Source organism: Dipteris shenzhenensis, chromosome 9, assembly GCF_047967505.1.
Source record: "Dipteris shenzhenensis isolate YYH24624 ecotype China chromosome 9, Dip_SZ_1.0, whole genome shotgun sequence".
In the NCBI taxonomy this organism is placed as follows: domain Eukaryota; kingdom Viridiplantae; phylum Streptophyta; class Polypodiopsida; order Gleicheniales; family Dipteridaceae; genus Dipteris; species Dipteris shenzhenensis.
In genome coordinates, this window is record NC_141604.1 from 45175452 (window position 1) to 45193361 (window position 17910).

Sequence of the window (17910 nt, forward strand, 5' to 3'; positions counted from 1 at the left end):
TGTAAAATCTCCTCAAGGAGAGATGTCAGGAGTCTATGAGTTCCTGACGCCAGGTAAAAAGACGAGTGACAAAAGATCCCAATGCTGCCAGAGAGGCAATAGAGAGAACTGATGTCAACTGAGCGGAGTCCTCTAGTATCTGTTGGTAGTCCTCCCTGATATGTGCATATTGGGGGCAGTGTAGAGCCACATGTGCCTCCGTCTCAACTGTCTGCATGTCACAAAGGGTACAGACTCTAGCATGTCTGGGATGATGCATCCAAGCTCCCTTCTCAATTGCAAATGTATGAGATCTGGTACGAAACTTGGCTATGTTTCTGCGATATAGAAGGGGGATAGGTGTGCTAATATAAGGCTGAGCATGTGTCTCTATGGACATGTATGTATGTAGACCAACATGTGGGGTTTATGTTGTTTTGGTAATATTCCAGCTTTACCCTCTTTTCACTTGTCAGCCAGTGAGTTTGCAAAGTGCTCCGTAAAGACAGTTGAAACTCTTGCAGGGTGTCTTTTCAGGCGGCATGGTCAAATATGCTTCCACTTTCCATCTGCTGAACCATTTTCTTATGTCGGTTGCCCATCCTGTACAGATGATCTTACTTTCGTGGTTCTTTTGAAGCTTTATGCTGGCATTCCATGCTTTATGAGGCAACCTATCAGGTTGCATTTGCTGCACCTCTATTAGGTATTGCATAACTCTAATCAGTGCATGAAATTCAATCGGCCTCCTTCCCATTTCCAACAAAAGTACTGAGTATGGAGTAGTGGGTGCGACACCAAGGTGTCGCCGTAAGAAAGCCGTAAGAGAGAGAGAGAGAGAGAGAGAGAGAGAGAGAGGGGTGGGAGCCTAATGTTTGCAAAAGGACAAGGAGCCCTATGAAACCATCTAGTAATGCATGCTATGATCAAATCCCCCTAAAGGTGTCTAGCACATCCCTAAGGAACTAATGAAAAGGGTGTAGCACATCCCTAAGGAACTAATGAAAATCAGACTGGAAAAATTGAAAGGCATTCACCATCTATAACTAGTTGGAGGGAGTGCTTTCTATAGAATGCCATTTGTTGGTGGCATGTGGTCATGGTGGGGTAAACCATGTTTGTTGAATGTACATCTACCATAGGTCGTCTTTGATGATCTAATGGATCTCTTGGCATATAAAGCGTAATTTAGGGGTGCTGAGAGTGTGCTAGTGTGGGGGAGGTGCTCTATGGACATGCCTTGAGAGTAAAACCATCTAGTAGCTTGTAGAGACCAACAATCCTCGCTCCCCTCTACTGCTAACTGCATAGGCAAGGAAAGTGCCTTCAAGGTAACCTTTGTGTACCCAATCGAGTTGGGCCACTTTGTTGAGGCTGGTTGAGGTAGGTTATGATTTCAAAAGAGGAAAACTCTAAAAAGATGATATCATGTGGGGTGCATGACTTACCATGTATGGGGGGTGCATGACTTACCTTGGATGAGGTACGGTAAGAGGATTGTGACCCATTGCCTCTCGAATCTTGCCCACATATCCTCTTGAAAGTCCGTTGCCCCAAATGTGCTTGCATAATGTGCTGCCATTGAACTAGTGAGTTAAATAATAGGCATTTTATGTTCATGGTGTTGAAAGTGGGATTGAAGGCCCCGCTTGCCAATCTTGCCATGAAAGCATGTTCTTTTGTCAAACGTCCCTCAACAGCTGGTTTCATAGTGAACTTGGGTCTTGAGAAAATGCACCTCCATGGACTGCAATCTCAACCAACTCTTATCCAAGGATGAATGACTGATGATGGAGTTGGCTTTCTTTAGTGTTGAACGTCATAATCTTGGTTTTATCAAGATTGACCTTCATTTTGGTGGCTATTGCAAATGCCTGTAGTGCTACTAGATGCATTAACAAGCCCTCTTCTGTGTTTGAGATCGGCACAGTGTATTGTGCAAAGCAAGATGGGTATGAGAGTCTATGCTAGTGACAATCTCTCCTCTTCCAAAGTGTCCACAAAGGATGCTCACTCGTCAAGGCAGAGTTCAAAAAGGGTGAGGGACGGTGAGTACCCTTGCTTCACCCCAATGATGCTAACCACCTCCTTAGACATGCCTTGTGCAGTACGAACCCCACTTGTGATTCTCTCATAAAAAGCCATTCTTGCTCAAATGATGTCATCCATGAAGTAAGAGCGCACAAATTACACTAGGCTGAAGGAGGTGAAATTAAGCATTGAGATGGAACTAAGCCTTTAGGGAGGTTCTTAGAAGTATATGCTTACTTTACAGTCCAAAAGTTGGGCGTTTGTTAAAGCAGGCTTTAGCAGAGCAATGAGGTACACAATTTTTATTGCCCTGTCTTGAGGCACTGCCATCAGCCAGCATTGGGAACCTTATTTTAGGTTTAGAATGTGGCTAGACTTCTATGCTTTATGTGATATTCTCCACACTCTTTCACTCCAACACTTTGCATCTAGCTGTTTGCTTAAAGAAAGTGGGCTGTTTTCTCCTCCACTTTCTACAGGAGGTGAGAGAGTGCAACAAGGGCTGTAGACTTAGCCAGGAAGGGCTGGACCTTGGCTGTCTTCTAGGGCAGCAAGGTGCTGACATCATCACTTGGAGCAGCAGTTCAGGGAGCATTAGGTGCAGCAGATCAGCTACTTGTAGGCCTCTATCTAGAAGGAGACAAGAGAGCTGTAGAGCTGCAGACCTAGCTCAGAGTGCTGCCCACCTAGGCTGGTGCAAAGACAGCAAGGTGGAAGGGATTTGGACGGATAGTCTACAGAAGCTCGAGGTGGAGCACGCGGGCTCGAGTCTAGAGATAGCCGGCAGATAGGAGAAGGACCTTGTGGTTAGATCAGAGGACCACACCATTGGTGGGACTCTGGATCTCTCTCTTTTGTATTGTGTCCATAGTTTTGGACGGAAATATGTAAGTTTTGGTGTCTTCTATATCTGGCTGGTTCATTGTCTATTGATGAGTCCGCACATCTATGTGATGCACATTAAGTAAAGAAGTCTGTGATTCCACACCCCACACCACATTGTGTGAGCTTCTGGGCATTACTATAAGTCTTCCACTATGCGTACTCTCTATTAGGTCTTTTCTAACATTGACATATCAACATGAAACAAATCAACTGTCACCAAGTTGTAAATACTCCAAGTCAAAGTTTCAGTTGGTCATTTATTTGATCATAATTAAAGAGTTCTTCATTTATTTAATTATGCTCAAAAAGTTATCTTTTATTGGTCAAAGTATTGACTGGTCAAAGGTACTTAACTCCGGTTAAGTAAGCCTAACCTTGGTTAGGAAGACTTGACTTCTACCAAGATGGTTAACTATGGTTAACCAAAGAACCACGGAGCTGACTTCGGTCAGAGAGTGTTGACTTCGGTCAACGAGACTTGGCTTATGCCAAGAGAGTTAACTTCGGTTGGAGAGACTTGGCCATAATTAAGGCGCTTCGACTGTTGACCAGACAAATTGTTCTATATTATGTGCACATGTTTGCTTGGTGGGGATGCCCATAGTGACTAGGATTAGTCCACAGATTATTATTTGCATGCAAAGTGCCAACAATTAATGGGTGCCATGGCTATGTGCTTCAATTAATTGTTGCAGCCTGCAAGTATCAAGAGGGATCGAAAACCCAAGCGATATGGAGCGCAACAAGCATTCTGGAGAAGTCAACACATCGGCAAACAATTTGTGAGAAGGTCAGAGAGGTTGTGCACATTGCAATGTAGTCGATGGGAGAGCAGCCCATGCTTCCTCCTATGCACTAAAATGACCACCGAAGAGTCTCTCGGAGCTATGATGTCTAGAGGAGCTATGCAGCTGAGCCATACTATGCCTCTCTCCAGTACGCAGCTAAATCATGCTTCAAAGCCGTGGAAGATGCCTGAATATGTAGGACAAAAATTTGGTTGTTTCCAGGCTATTACAGCTGCAATTACAAAAGGGTTATGCTGGGATAGCTGCTCAAATAAAAGCAGTAGCCTACATGATGGAAACAAATATGGACAGCAAGGGGGCTGTTATATCAGTTTGCAGGACCGATACATTGCACCAGATGATGCCCTGGCAGTTCAGCACATTAATGGAAGAAATGCCTATATTCAGAGTAGCCTACATAACAGTGACAATGAAGCAGGCCTGAGGGTTGAAAAGATAGATGAGGCACCAAGCGATGATGAGCAAATCCGTGATATTGATCAAGATGCATATGTTGACCAGCAAGATAAGGATGTGGATGCACTTATACTTGATCCTTCTAGGCATGCAAACTTTGAGGACAGTTTTTGAGGAGGATGAAAATATAGAAGACCACATAGATGATAGCAAGGGATGTTAAAGTAAACTTACCCACAGTGACAAGGAGCAGCTTGTGTGGCATGAAAAAGATATGCAATTCTGAAGCTGTGTCACAACACATTCAGGAGCAGGACAGTGGGAAATATGGCCACAACTTCAACATAACTGATGCCCTTCACTGCTGCTCACTAGGTGAGTATAGTTGGGAGTTTTGCTTGCTACACTTAGCAGCCATTAGGAGAACAATGGCATCTCATAGGATTGCTGTAAATGAGAGGGCAGAACTTTGTAAGGGTGCCCTCGTGCTTGGTACAACATGTGATAAATGCTGCCATGTATTGGCACTTGCAAAAGCAAATCCCTATGCAAATGAGGAGGCTGAACAGACCCATGAGGGTTATGTCAGGACTAGTACTTATAGTTCATCAAAGCTGCCTACCAGTAACTTGCAGATATCACTAGCATATGAGCTAGAAATTCAGAAATATGCGCTTGGTTAGTAGATTATGGCAGAGATGACTTGTTCAATAGTGCTCAGATGCAGTCAATATGGCATGCACACTCAAGACTATGGGTCACCACATGCACTTTGGGTTGCACATGGCTGACAGATTTTGGGGGATGGGCATGTTTATGCTGTCTTCGAACTACAACAGTACCACGGACAGTTGACCCTTTTGAGCCTGAAGCAAACAGAGGTCACAGGATCTGGCATTTGCTTGTTTTATCCAATGCCCCCTCCTTGTTCTACCACATTAGGTTCAAACAATATGTTTGAATATTTTGTTGTCATGGGGTTGGACTTTGGTGTATCTAGTGACAAGGAAAGATTGTGGAACCATGCCAACATGACTTCTGGCGGGCCTAATTTGTCTCTCTCAGATTATTTGGTTGTTCGCAGGCTAGATGCACCTGGAAACCATCTGAAAGACATGTATGCTACTAGCATCCAAATATTGGAGCCGTGTGTTGTCTCATATGGGAGAATTCTAGATCCATGGCATGTTGGGGTATTGAAGAAGCTTATGGAGCTGTTTGAATCCAAATACAACAGCTATAATGAAGATGATTTTCAGTTCTTGACATTTGGCAAGGACAGCATAACCAGAGATGCAATGCAAAGACAGCTCATTGAAGCACTCATGGAAGCTACCATTGAGGGTATTGTTAGAAAACAGAAGGAAAGAATCACTCTAACCTCCAGCCAAGATCTCTCCCGCTCTAGCAACACTCAACTCAGATAACTGATCACAGATACAATACTCACTCAGAGAAAACTTAGGCAGAGAGAGAATATATTCATCCACCGGATGGTGGGCAGAAAACTGGCTCCAGGGGAGCAATACAAAACTCAGCCAAGTGCTGAGACAAACTGAAGGAATTCTCTCTGTCAGAAGATGCCAAATCTGAGTGCACAGCACAGCCTAAAACAGAGGCTTTCTGTCCTGCACTGGATGCCAAAATGAAGGGAAGTGGGGGCCTTTTATAGGCACTGCCCAGGCCTGTTGGTATGGCCGACCAGCAGGGTCGGTTCCCTGACTGGGGACCGACCAGATCAGTCTGGAAAACCGACCAGGGTCGGCCCTGGTCGGTGGCCCTGGTTGGGCCGACTGGCCCTGCCACAGGCCCCTATAAAAGGGTGCCCTGTGCAGCCAGTCCATTGCATCTAGGAAGGCATGGAGCCCCCCCCAAATCTCTGCTGTTTGCTGAGTCTCTCTTTCCCATCCCTCCTTACCCTCACTGCCCCTTGTCTCCACAAAACGGGGGCTCACAGGTGGGAACAGTGAGTCTCTAACACCCCCCCTCAATGTCACAACTGTGGGCCAATCCCCATGCGTTTGATGAGGTGCTCCATCTGTTCTCGAGGGAGTGCCTTCGTGAAAAGGTCGGACAAATTGTCGGCGGTCGGGCAGTAGATAAGCTCGATCACGTCGTCGATGATGAGCTCTCGAACAAAATGATAATGAACTTCGATGTGTTTGGTCCGCGCATGGTACACTGGATTCTTGGCAATAGCTATGCAACTCTGATTGTCGCACATCAGCACTGTCGCATTCTCCTGACACACATCCATGTTCTCCAGAATCCACCGCAACCACAATGTCTCACAAGCGGCTGTACACGCGGCTCTGTACTCTGCCTCTGTAGATGAAAGGGACACTGTGGGTTGCTTCTTACTTAGCCAAGAGATGGCTCCAGATGCAAGTAAGAAACAATATCCTGTCTTCGACCTTCTGGTGTCCACATCACCTGCCCAATCATTGTCACAGAACCCGCCTAGTTCAATGCCTTTGGTGTAGCTGATCCCAAAGGTGCAAGTACCCTTCAGATACCTCAGCATACGTAAACCTGCATTTAAATGATTCTTCCTGGGAGAAGCAGAAAACTGACATAATAGCCCAACTGCATAACAAATATCAGGGCGCGTATTGGTAAGGTAAAGCAAACTTCCTACCAATCGTCGATACAAAAGAGTATCAACCAGCTGAGATGTGTCGTGAACACTTAGCTTCAGCCCGACCTCCATGGGAGTTAATGCTGTTTTGCAATCCTCCATCTGAAATCTCTTCAGAATTTCTCTGCAATATTTCTCCTGTGAAATGAAGATCCTGTCTTTAGCCTGCTTTACTTCAATCCCAAGGAAGTAATGTAATAACCCAAGGTCAGTCATCTCAAACTCAGACATGAGTAGCTCCTTGACCTGTGAAATCTTCTTGACATGATCACCTGTCAAGATAAGATCATCAACATAGAGGATGAGTACCAATCGCAATCCCTTCTCAACGAACAAGTAAAGGTTTGGCTCAGAAGGACTCCGACTGAGCCCTATCTTCTGAAAGAATATATCAATCCTTTGGTACCAAGCTCTTTTTTTTTGCCGAAAAAACAGTGCTAATTATATTACTTCGAAAACAAGATATAAGAGGTCAGCATTGCAGCTGACGGGCTGTGTTCACAAATTGGACGCAGCCCAAAAAGGTAACAAAAGTAAAGCTCTCTCTCACGGAGGGATAAGGCGAGTGTGAATGAACAGCCAGAGAGGTGGTGAGTAGCGCCACTGAAGGCCCTGCGAAACCTGCTCGAAGAAGAGGCCCTGTGTGTCCCAAACCCGGAGGAAACGTCTCCGCTTCTCCCGACCGGCCCGGGAGTCCCCCTGTATCTGGTCCCACTGGCCTCTGAGGGTGTGTATAATCTCACTCCAGATGTCAGTCATGATCTGGGCAGTCGATAAGGGGGTGCCACCGAGGATCTGCGCGCAGCGCGCGAGGTCCAAATGTGCCATCCTGCGATGCTGCTAATAATCTCCGAGACTGGCTGCCTCTCCTGAGCTCCTGTGCCAGCCTCTGCCAGGTGCTGCGGGATACTCTCGAGCGGCCCCCACGTCCCCTGTGTGATAAGGAATGTGGGGTCCTGCTGACATGCCTCGAATAAGTGATGAAAACCAGGTGCGGTGCTGCACCAGCAGAACGCGCCCCAAGTGATCAATCCTAGCTCCGGTGCTGCGCGAGTAAGGATCCCGAAAGTCCACCTCCACACTTCCTGGGCGCGAGTGCAACTCCATAGGCAGTGTTTTGGTGACTCCTCGTCCTCATGACAGATCTGACAATGTCCGTCCTGGCCTATCTGCCGCAACCAGCTCCCCACTGGAAGACCTTTGTGGGCAAGAAGCCACAGGAAGTAGGAGATCTTTCGCGGCCGCCAGCTCTCCCACAAGGCCTTCCAGAAGGCCTGCAAAAAGAACCTGGAAATACCCTGTGCATACCAACTGGGCCGCTGGGTGGGAGGGCGGCTCTGCATCCTCCCGAGAACTCGCCTGCCCAATGTCGTGCTGTAGGCAAAGAAAGAGGTCGGCCCCTGACCTGTCACAATCTCTGGCCATCTCCACTCTCCTGGGTCCCAATCAAGCTCTGACAAGGCCCGCCCCTCCCAGAGCCAGAGTCGCCAAAGCTGCAGCTGATCCTGCTCTATGCTAGGATCGGTCCGCCAAACCTTCCCCACGAGGCCTACGACCCGAACCCTCTGCCATGGGAGTAGGGGGTCGATGAGCACATCCTCTCTCCTGAGTCGTCCATCCCCCATAACCGCGAAGAAGGAAACAGAGGAGTCGTCCATCCGCCCTGCGACCTCCAGTGGGATGCCACGGGGGGTGAACTGACCCAGCCAACGGTCATCACCAGGCATAAGGATCTGAAGCTCAGGTGGAACCAACCAATCAGCTGGAATCGCGCCGTCGATCTCCGTACGTCTCGCCTGGGCTCCACGAGCACCTCCAGCTGCGTCTGTAAGATCAGCCGTCTCCAAATGTCTGTACGTGTCCCTCCAAACTCGAAGGGACCGGGCTGGCCCCCGCATCCAGCCGTCCCACCTGATGTGTGATCTCTCCCCCAACTGAAGGCCCTTGGCATCTCTGACCTGATCGTTCCAGATAAGCGGCTGGCGATCGATCTCCTCCTGACAGCTAGGAGGGGACTGAATGAGACTGAGGTGGAGCCGCCTCCAAACCATGAGGAGGCTACGAACGAGTGGGGAGCGGGGCGGAAGTGAAGATCCACCTGAGGGACGGAAGCCACTCTCCACCTCGGCGCGGGACACAAGAACCGACCCCCTGCTGAAGTAACATCTTCCACGTTTGCCCCCCCGGGGTCAAACCGTGGATAACTAGCTTGCCTAACAGGGTGTGACTCTGAAGCTCTGGATCGATGACCCCTAGGCCACCCTCAGCCTGCAGAAGAATGACTGTCTGCCAAGCAACCCTGGCTCTGGTATCTCTGAGGCCATCCTCCCCGGACCATAGGAAGTTCCGAACCAACCTCCTAAGCTGTGCCACGCTGGATCTCGAGAAACACCAACAGGAAGCCACATACCAAGCCGTGGCTAGGAGGACCTGGTTGACTACCAGGGCACGACCTGCAAGGGAGAGCTTAGCAGTGCTCCAGAAAGCCAGCTTCCGTTGGATGGAATCTAGCACCGGGAGAAACTGCTGAGCTGGCGTGATATCCAGGCCGACCTGAAAACCGAGATATCTAGCTGTCTGTCCCCGCGGGATCCACCTGAAACCCAAAAACCTCTCCCACCGAGAGCACGCCCCGGGGTCTGTGAGAAAACCAACTGATTTGTTCCAGTTGATTTTCGCACCGGCAGCCGAACAGAAGACCTCTAGGGCCATCCTCACCCTCTCCAGCATCATCTCATCATCCTGGACATACAGTGCTGTGTCATCCGCGTACTCCGAGTCCAGGAGCTCCGTGTCCTCCCGGAGTGGAAGGCGAACACCCCTGATCCCAGTAGACCTCGCCCGAAGGTAGTATGTCATAGCCTCAGCGAAGAAGAGAAACAGGTAAGGAGCAAGGGGGCAGCCCTGACGCACTGATCTCTCCAGACGAAAACACTCACCCATCCTGCCGCCAATGATGACCCTGCTAGAAGCTGTCCTGTACAACGCTGAAATACCCTGAATCCATCTTGCTGGGAAACCTAGTCGCTCCAGAGTCCCCTCCAGAAAGGACCAGTCCACTCGATCGTAGGCCTTCTCAAAGTCGAGAAGTAGGATGGCTAGGTGTGACCCACTGTGCTGAGCCCACTCCGCCGCCTCTGAGAAGGTGAAGACATTATCCAGGACACTGCGATCCTGGACAAAGCCTGTCTGAGTGTCATGAATGAGGTCTGGAAGTAGAGGCCGAACTCTGGCGCTGATCATCTTGGCGAGGATTTTGTAGGCAGTGGTAAGGAGGGGTGATCGGGCGCCACTGACGGATCTCCTGTCTATCTCCTCCCTTCGGGATGAGGCAAATCAGTCCCGAGGAGAGGCTCTCTGGCATATAACCGCTGCTGAAAATCCTCTGAAGAGCTGCTAGGAGGGGCTGATGGATCTGATCCCAGAAGGAGGTGAAGAATGCCCGGGATAGCCCATCCTCGCCTGGGCATTTCTGCCCGTCGATGGCCATCAAGGCCTCCAACATCTCGTCCATAGTGAACGGTGCCAACGTCGCCTGCATGCTGGGCTGGACCAAGGATGGAATGTACCGCCACACCTCCTCACGGGAGCGTCGAGTGCGAGGGGCAAGCGGCTCCTGCTGGAAAAGAGTCCTGTAGAAGTCGGTAGCCAACCCCAAGACCTCACCCGGATCCGTAACGATGTGCCCCTCCGCTGTCCTGAGACTCCGAAGCTGATCACCTGCTGCTGCTCTCTGGCCATGCGTCCTGAAGAACTCCTTGCACATCCGGTCACCCTTCCGAGCCCAGAAGGAGAGAGAGGCGTGATAGGAAAACTCTGAACGGCGCTGGAGGGTCTCCTCAAGAAGGGCTCTGGCTCGAAGGGCCTGGATCCGAAGCTCCTCCGAGCCCGGGGCTGCCTGCTGGAGTCGCTGAATGGAGGTGAGGTCCCACCGAAGAGCTCTCTCTCTGCCCCACCACTCCTGTCGAACCTGTAGGGCTGCGAGCTGGCAAATCTGGCTGGACTCCTGCAAAGCTGCGCCACCGAATCAACCAGATCCACGCACTCGCCCCAATCTCTGTCCCATAGACTGCATATACTGTTGCGCACATCCTCCCTCGAGAAAATGGAGTCGGGAATCCGGCATGAGCGGGGGGGAAGGGCCTGAACTGCCGAGTCTAATGATAAGAGCACATGCGCATGGTCGGAAAGTGTCGTCCCTGGAACTATACCCGCCTGACCGCCTCTGCTGATGGCCCAATCACTGACATAAAATCTATCCAGCCTCTCCAGGAGTCTGCCTCCTTCCCTGCGGAAGCCCCACGAGAAGTCCAAGCTCCCGTGCCAACGACGGAAGGACGGGTCTCTCCAGCTATCCCTACCTCCTGTCGCGAAGATAAATGAGTCCCAAGCGGACTGCTCTGCCTGAGACATACCTGTAAACTCCGGTCCTCTGCCCTGCTGGTCCTCCAAGGTCTCGAGATTGTTGAAGTCACCTCCAACAATCCAGGAATCCATGTCTGGGAGAATCCCTGTAAGTGTCCTCCAGAAGGTGGCTCTGCAACGGAGGTCTGTGGGAGCATAAATGTTGAGGATTCCTATTCTGGAACCCTCCAGTTCCAGGCCTACCCAAAGGGCACGGCCTGGGATCAACGTGCCATGACCGAAAACTCCCTGGGCTAGCTGCTCGCACACGGAAGTACAGACACCTCCACTCCTCCCCTGTGCGCCGATCGAGGGTTCCCAATAAGTGTGAGAACGTCCAGGGAGAATCTTCCCGCAGCTACGGGAGTGAGCCGCAGAAAGCTTGTGCTCCTGGAGCAGAAGTACATCCAAACGACCAATCACTGCTGGCTGAAGTTCCTGTCTCAAAATGAGCTTCCTAGGACCACGGGTGCCAGAAGAATGAAACCCGTTCACATTCCAGGATACAAGGTGTAGGCTCATGGTGAGGACTGGGAGGCTGCGAACAACTATCTGCTCGCGGTCGAAGTCGATGAAGAAGCTGACATTTCGGAGTGGAGGCGCTGACGCTTATGAGAAGGTTTGGAGGGGGAGGCGGGTCGTCCTGCCCGTTCTTCAACACCTTCAGCAAAGGCGAGAGGCCTTTGGTGCCATGAGCAAATGCTTTCTCGAGCCAGCTCGAGATCTCTGAAGTAGTCATCCCGTAGAAGGCTCGGAGTTTCTGAGGGGTCCAGGCTCTGACATCCTGGGGGAGGGGCCATGACAGGGGGGGCCTGAGGATCACAATCAGTCTGAAGCGTTTGGCGGCGCAACGCCACCGCAGGCGCACGTCACCCTCGGACCACTGAGTCTCGAGAAGCTGCCCACCAGACGGGCTTATCCAGCAGCAAACCTGAGCGTGCGTCTGCTCTCTGAGAGCCTCCCAGACCGAGTCGTCTGTCCAAGTCTCGGTGCTGTCGCTGAGGAACGTGAAAGCAAAGCTAGGGCCATCCCTAGGGGCCAAGGCGGCTATCTTCCCATCCGCCCCTTTGCGGAGCAGGAAGATACTGATGTCGAGACAAGCAGGGAAGGTCCGGAGGTCGGCCACATCCAAGTAGTCCCAGGGGCCAGATCTGTAAAAGTCGCGAGGAAGCTCTCTCTCCTGAAGCTGAGGCCCACCAGAGTCTGCCACCGAGGGGCTAGCGGACAGGGAAGCCTGCTCCAGTGGTGGTGTAGACTCAGGGTGTCCTGCCAGTGGAGGGGGAGGGGGAGGAGGCTGGGGGGTAGGCGACTCAGACTCCACGGAGGCGACTAGCGGAGGAGGTGGAGGAGGGGGAGCAGGCTGCCCTCGGCTGAGGAGCCGTCGGTGCAGCTAACTCTGCAGGAGAGCTGAGAGAGGCGGGGGGGGGGGGATGGGGATGCATCTGGAACTGGAACTGAGAAGGAGGAGGAGGAGACTGAGGAGGAAGAGGCGGGGGCTGAAGCTGCGGGTCGGGAGAAGGGGGTGCAACTGGGGAAGGGGCTGGGACTGAGTGGAAAGGGGCTGGGGAGCGGAAGAGGGGGGGACCTGAGACTGTGAAGGGCGGGCTACCGTCGAAGAAGAAGCTCTCCCACGTCCCTGGGGCGGCTGCCTGTCAGGTCTCTGAGGTGCTGCTGTAGGTTGGGTAACCTCTGCCTCCTTGCCTTTATCAGAAATCTTCTTGTTCTTTCCTCTTTTCCTTCTAACCTCAGTCCAACCGCCAACTAACTCTGGACCGGACTCCGGCTGCCTCTGCTCCTCCTGACGTGGTTGCCCGGAGGGGGGGGGAGGGGGCGGGGGCGGGGGAGGCCGAGAAGAGCTGGCGAATCGTGGACAAACAGCCGCCAAGTGCCCAAAGCCGTGACACCTCAGGCACTGGCCTGGCTGTCCGGTGACTACCATGCTCTGGGTGATGCTGCTGGCATCTGTCACGATCTCGATCACTGCAGGGAGAGTCGCAGGATCCGCCACAGCCACACGGACTCGGGGGGCTCTTGCTGTAGTCACCGCGTCGGCGAAAGTGTCGTGCATAACCCAGCCAAAGTGGGAGCCCAGGTCCCTGACAATCGGCCGTAGCTCAGCAGCAAGACCTGGAAAAACTAGCGTCACTGGATGGCGAGGTATACGGAACCGAGCATCAAAATCCGCTGCGCTGAATCCACGGTACCACGGGACTATCATAATAATCTTTCCATCCACCGACGTGGGGGAACCAACAATCAGGTTGCTCGCAGCTTTCGCATTGGAGAGTTTGAGCCAGAAGATGCCCCTTCCCATAAGGGCCACCTCCTCAATATGGCCGTCCTCTAGCATGAGAGTGGACTGGAGCCAGTCCCTGATGGCTGATCTGGAGGGGGAATGTCCAATGACTCTGCCATAAACAGAGGTAAGGGCAAAGTCATTGGCAACCTCCTGAACCCGAGACGATTGTTGCTCTGTCAGGATGACGCGGTAGGCATCTGGAAAGGGAGGGTCTGACTGGGCCTCCGGTTCCGGGCAGGGAGCCGCCATACCGCCAAGACAAACTGCGAGGCTTCCGATGAAGAAGAGGCTGCCACCCAGAAAAGGGGGGATAGATGCAGGAGGGTGGAGCCTGGGTGTGAAGAAGACGGGTGAGGCGAGCCGGGGCGACGTGAGTCGGGCGGGGGAAGCGGAGGCGCAGTCGAGAGCGGAGGCGGAGAGCGGGAAGGATGGAGGGCGGAGGGCGGTGGAAACGGGGGCGGGAGGCGGAGGTGGCGCGGGGTGGGGGGGTGAGGACGGAGAGCGGGTGAGGTGAGGAGGCGGGAGCGGGGGAGGGGCGGGGCGGGGCGAGAGGGCGGGAGGGGGCGGGGTGGAAAGGCGGGACGGATGGGGTGGGGCGGAGCGGGAGGGGCGGGGGCGGTGTAGCGAGGGGGTGAAGCGGGGGGGTGGGGGAGGAGCGGAGTGGGGCGGCGGGGCGGGTGAAGCGAGGGGGCGGGGGGGTGAGGCGGAGCGGCGAGGGGGGGGCGGCGTGAGACGGGGTGAGGCGGAGGGGCGAGGGGGTGAGGGAGCAGAGAGGCGAGGGGTGAGGCGGAGAGGCAAGGGGTGAGAGCGGAGGGGGGCGAGGGGTGAGAGCGGAGGGTGAGGGGGCGCGGCGGCAGCGGCGAGGTGAGGCGACGGGTGAGGGGGGGGTGAGGGCGGAGAGGCAGGGGGGTGGGGGTGGTCGAGGCGAGGAGGAGCTAGGGGGAGGTAGAGGTTGCGGGAGGGGAGGGGAGGGGAGGCTCGCAGGAGCAGCTTCGTACTTTGGTACCAAGCTCTGGGGGCCTGTTTCAGCCCGTATAACGCCTTCTTCAACCTGCAGACCTTTAATGGGGACACTGGATCTTGAAAGCCCGGTGGCTGCTCCACATATACCTCCTCCAAGGTTCCATTAAGGAATGCGGACTTCACATCCATTTGAAAAGTAGGCCACTGGAATTGGGCAGCAAGGGCAATCACTGTCCGGATAGTAACCATGCAGGCTGTGGGAGCAAAAGTTTCATCAAAATCCATGCCTTCAGTTTGAGCAAAACCTTTCACAACCAACCTTGCTTTATACTTATCCAAGCTGCCGTCAGATTTGTATTTAAGTTTGTATACCCATTTAGTGCCGATGACTTTCCGTCGAAGGGGCCTGGCCACTAAGTCCCATGTATGGTTCTTCAGAATAGCATCCATCTCTGCCTGCATGGCAGCCTGCCATTCGGGATTGTCTTTCGCCTCCGCGAAGGTTCTTGGCTCAACAATCTGAGCCACCAAAGCAACATTCACGGATGGTGTCTTTTGAAGACGTTGAGACCGACGCAATCCGGAACTGCTACTCTCGGGTAATGAGGTGACACGAGACTCTTCCAATGTCCGGAGGTACCATTGGGGCAACTTTTTCTGCTTCTCTGTGGGAGGAGGAACGGGAACTTCTGCTGGAACATCCTGCTCTTTCTGAGTATCGGGTGGAATATCAGCTTTTGATTGGGTAACCTCTTGAATGGTCAATCTGGGACGGGGTGGGATCAGGGGTTGAACAATCTCCTCCTCCTCACATGCACAGAGTTCATCTGCATCTGCTTCAGCTAGAACTTCACCTCTCTTGTCCACAATATCCTCCGGCTTTTCTTCAGTCCCATTGACAATCTTCCACAACCTCCGTGCCAACAGATGGCTTCGGATCTTGACTTTCCAGATTGGAAAGTTTGTACCATCAAGCTTTCCAGCTTCACCGAAATTAGGGATAAATGAAGAAGGAAGATGACTGGAGAAGGAGGAAGGACGAGCAATGGATGTAGAGGCTTCTGATCGCTGATCCATCTCGGTGAATAGCTACAGAACTTGAAAAAAAAAAACTGAAACAGAAATAAATGAACTGACCTTCTGTACTGAACTGAGCTGAAAACAGGGTTGCCTTACAGCCAAGGAACTCCTTCCTTCAGAGAGTGTTATTGATGAGGAAGAGTCGAGAGCCTATGGCTCTGATACCATGTTAGAAAACAGAAGGAAAGAATCACTCTAACCTCCAGCCAAGATCTCTCCCGCTCTAGCAACACTCAACTCAGATAACTGATCACAGATACAATACTCACTCAGAGAAAACTTAGGCAGAGAGAGAATATATATATCCACCGGATGGTGGGCAGAAAACTGGCTCCAGGGGAGCAATACAAAACTCAGCCAAGTGCTGAGACAAACTGAAGGAATTCTCTCTGTCAGAAGATGCCAAATCTGAGTGCACAGCACAGCCTAAAACAGAGGCTTTCTGTCCTGCACTGGATGCCAAAATGAAGGGAAGTGGGGGCCTTTTATAGGCACTGCCCAGGCCTGTTGGTATGGCCGACCAGCAGGGTCGGTTCCCTGACTGGGGACCGACCAGATCAGTCTGGAAAACCGACCAGGGTCGGCCCTGGTTGGGCCGACTGGCCCTGCCACAGGCCCCTATAAAAGGGTGCCCTGTGCAGCCAGTCCATTGCATCTAGGAAGGCATGGAGCCCCCCCCAAATCTCTGCTGTTTGCTGAGTCTCTCTTTCCCATCCCTCCTTACCCTCACTGCCCCTTGTCCCCACAAAACGGGGGCTCACAGGTGGGAACAGTGAGTCTCTAACAGGTATATGGCAAAGCAATCAATGCTTTACATGTGGAGAAAAGTGGACAGCAAAGCACAATGTGGTGTGCAGAACAAAAACCATGGGGACAGCTAGAACTTATGTTATTATGGAGTTTCATGATGATGATCGTGGCAGGAGGGATTACCACCCACATGATCGTGGAGGTGCCAAAACACCCAAGGCACATGAATATATTACATTTCCTTTTGACCCTGGTGGTATGCATGATGGCGTATGTCCTTTTTACAGTAGGGGTCCCATCACCTGCAATTTTGTGGACAATTTAATACTAAAAAAAAGGAGAGATGGTTGTAATGAAGGCCAAAAGTGGGTTAAGTTAGTGAGGGTTAGGATAATTAGTATTTGGGGTGTTTGCAAGATAGAGGGGTCTAAAGGGCTAGGGAGGCACTATAAAGTACCATCCTCTCATGTACAAGGACACTTTTGATGTGACATCTAATCCTATCTACTCCCACCTCCTTCCTCCTACGTGCTGCCTACACTCTCTCTCCCACCAACCTCTCTCTATCTCTCTTCCCCTCACCCCTTTCTCTCTCTGCCTCTCCCTCTACCCCTTTCCCTCCTATGTCTCTCTCTCTCCTCTTTCCTCTCCCCTCTCCTCTTTCCCCTTTCCTGCCATCTGTGGTCTTCACCAATTCAGCCCCTGCCCCCTTCATTGCATTGAGATTGATGAACTACTTCTTGCGGTTGAGATACATGAAGTAAGTTCACTTAGTTAGGTGTGATTGTTTTAGTGTACTTTAGTGAAACTAGTTTAGAGGCCCCCATGTAGATTTTTGTAATGCGTGTTTTTTTCTTTCTTAACCCTCAAGTCGGTGAGAGTGGCTTGAGGGGTGCAGCCTCCACACGACTTTTGTTGGTATTCCACCCCGGAAGTCTACAGCGGGGTTTAATTCTCTCCTGACGTCAACTGCTGCCATTGAGCCTCCCAATGCCATTGCCTTATGATCAACTATTGGTCATCCATCTCTCAATGCTGGTTCCTCTAAGCGTGGTGTATGCTGCTTTATACTGATAAGTTGGACAACTAGTCCACTAGCAAATGCATGAACTATGTGCTACAAGCATCTTGTAAGGCCATTCTTGCTGGTGTTGGGTCTCATTGTATGTCTACTGTGTTAGGGACTAGAAGAAAATTCTTCTTTGAAAATTGGCACACGAGGAACCTTAAAGACTTTAAATTGCCTGCCGCCTCTGATTAGTTGTTCCAATTCATGTCGCATGCCATCCTCGCAAGCACATTTTACATTGCTACAGCTCTACTAGTAGTGATGTAGGTCGGAGGAATAGACCAAAAGATGCATAGAGAATTGAGCATCCCAAAAAAGATTTCCATACCTGAACTAAGTTACTAGTTGAGAAAAGCTCTTAGGGGATTCATACAGGGGAAATGACATTTTTTTGGAGCTAGGACATGCAACAAATGATGTGAGATTAAAAAAAAAAAAAAGCAAGCACTTAAATGTGTTGTTCAAAACCAGTTGAAAGCTGGGTTACTTGCTGCATCTCTTTTAAGTCATTGGCTGGAAAAGCCCTCATGGGATGTATATACATGGAAGTATCTTTCTTTTCAGGCATGACTCAACAACGAATGTGCAAAAAGTGATAGAGAATTAA

General features: G+C 51.5%; 1 protein-coding gene across 1 annotated transcript in view; it reads left to right on the top strand.

Annotated features, from left to right (window-relative positions):
• LOC147898709 (putative glycosyltransferase) overlaps positions 1–17910 on the top strand; it is a 47704-nt gene that overhangs the window by 4347 nt on the left and 25447 nt on the right. The window contains exons 6-7 of the mRNA XM_087379217.1: positions 3591–3677; positions 3906–4246. Of these exons, the coding sequence (XP_087235343.1) occupies positions 3591–3677; positions 3906–4246 (428 nt within the window). The remainder of the gene's footprint in view (positions 1–3590; positions 3678–3905; positions 4247–17910) is intronic.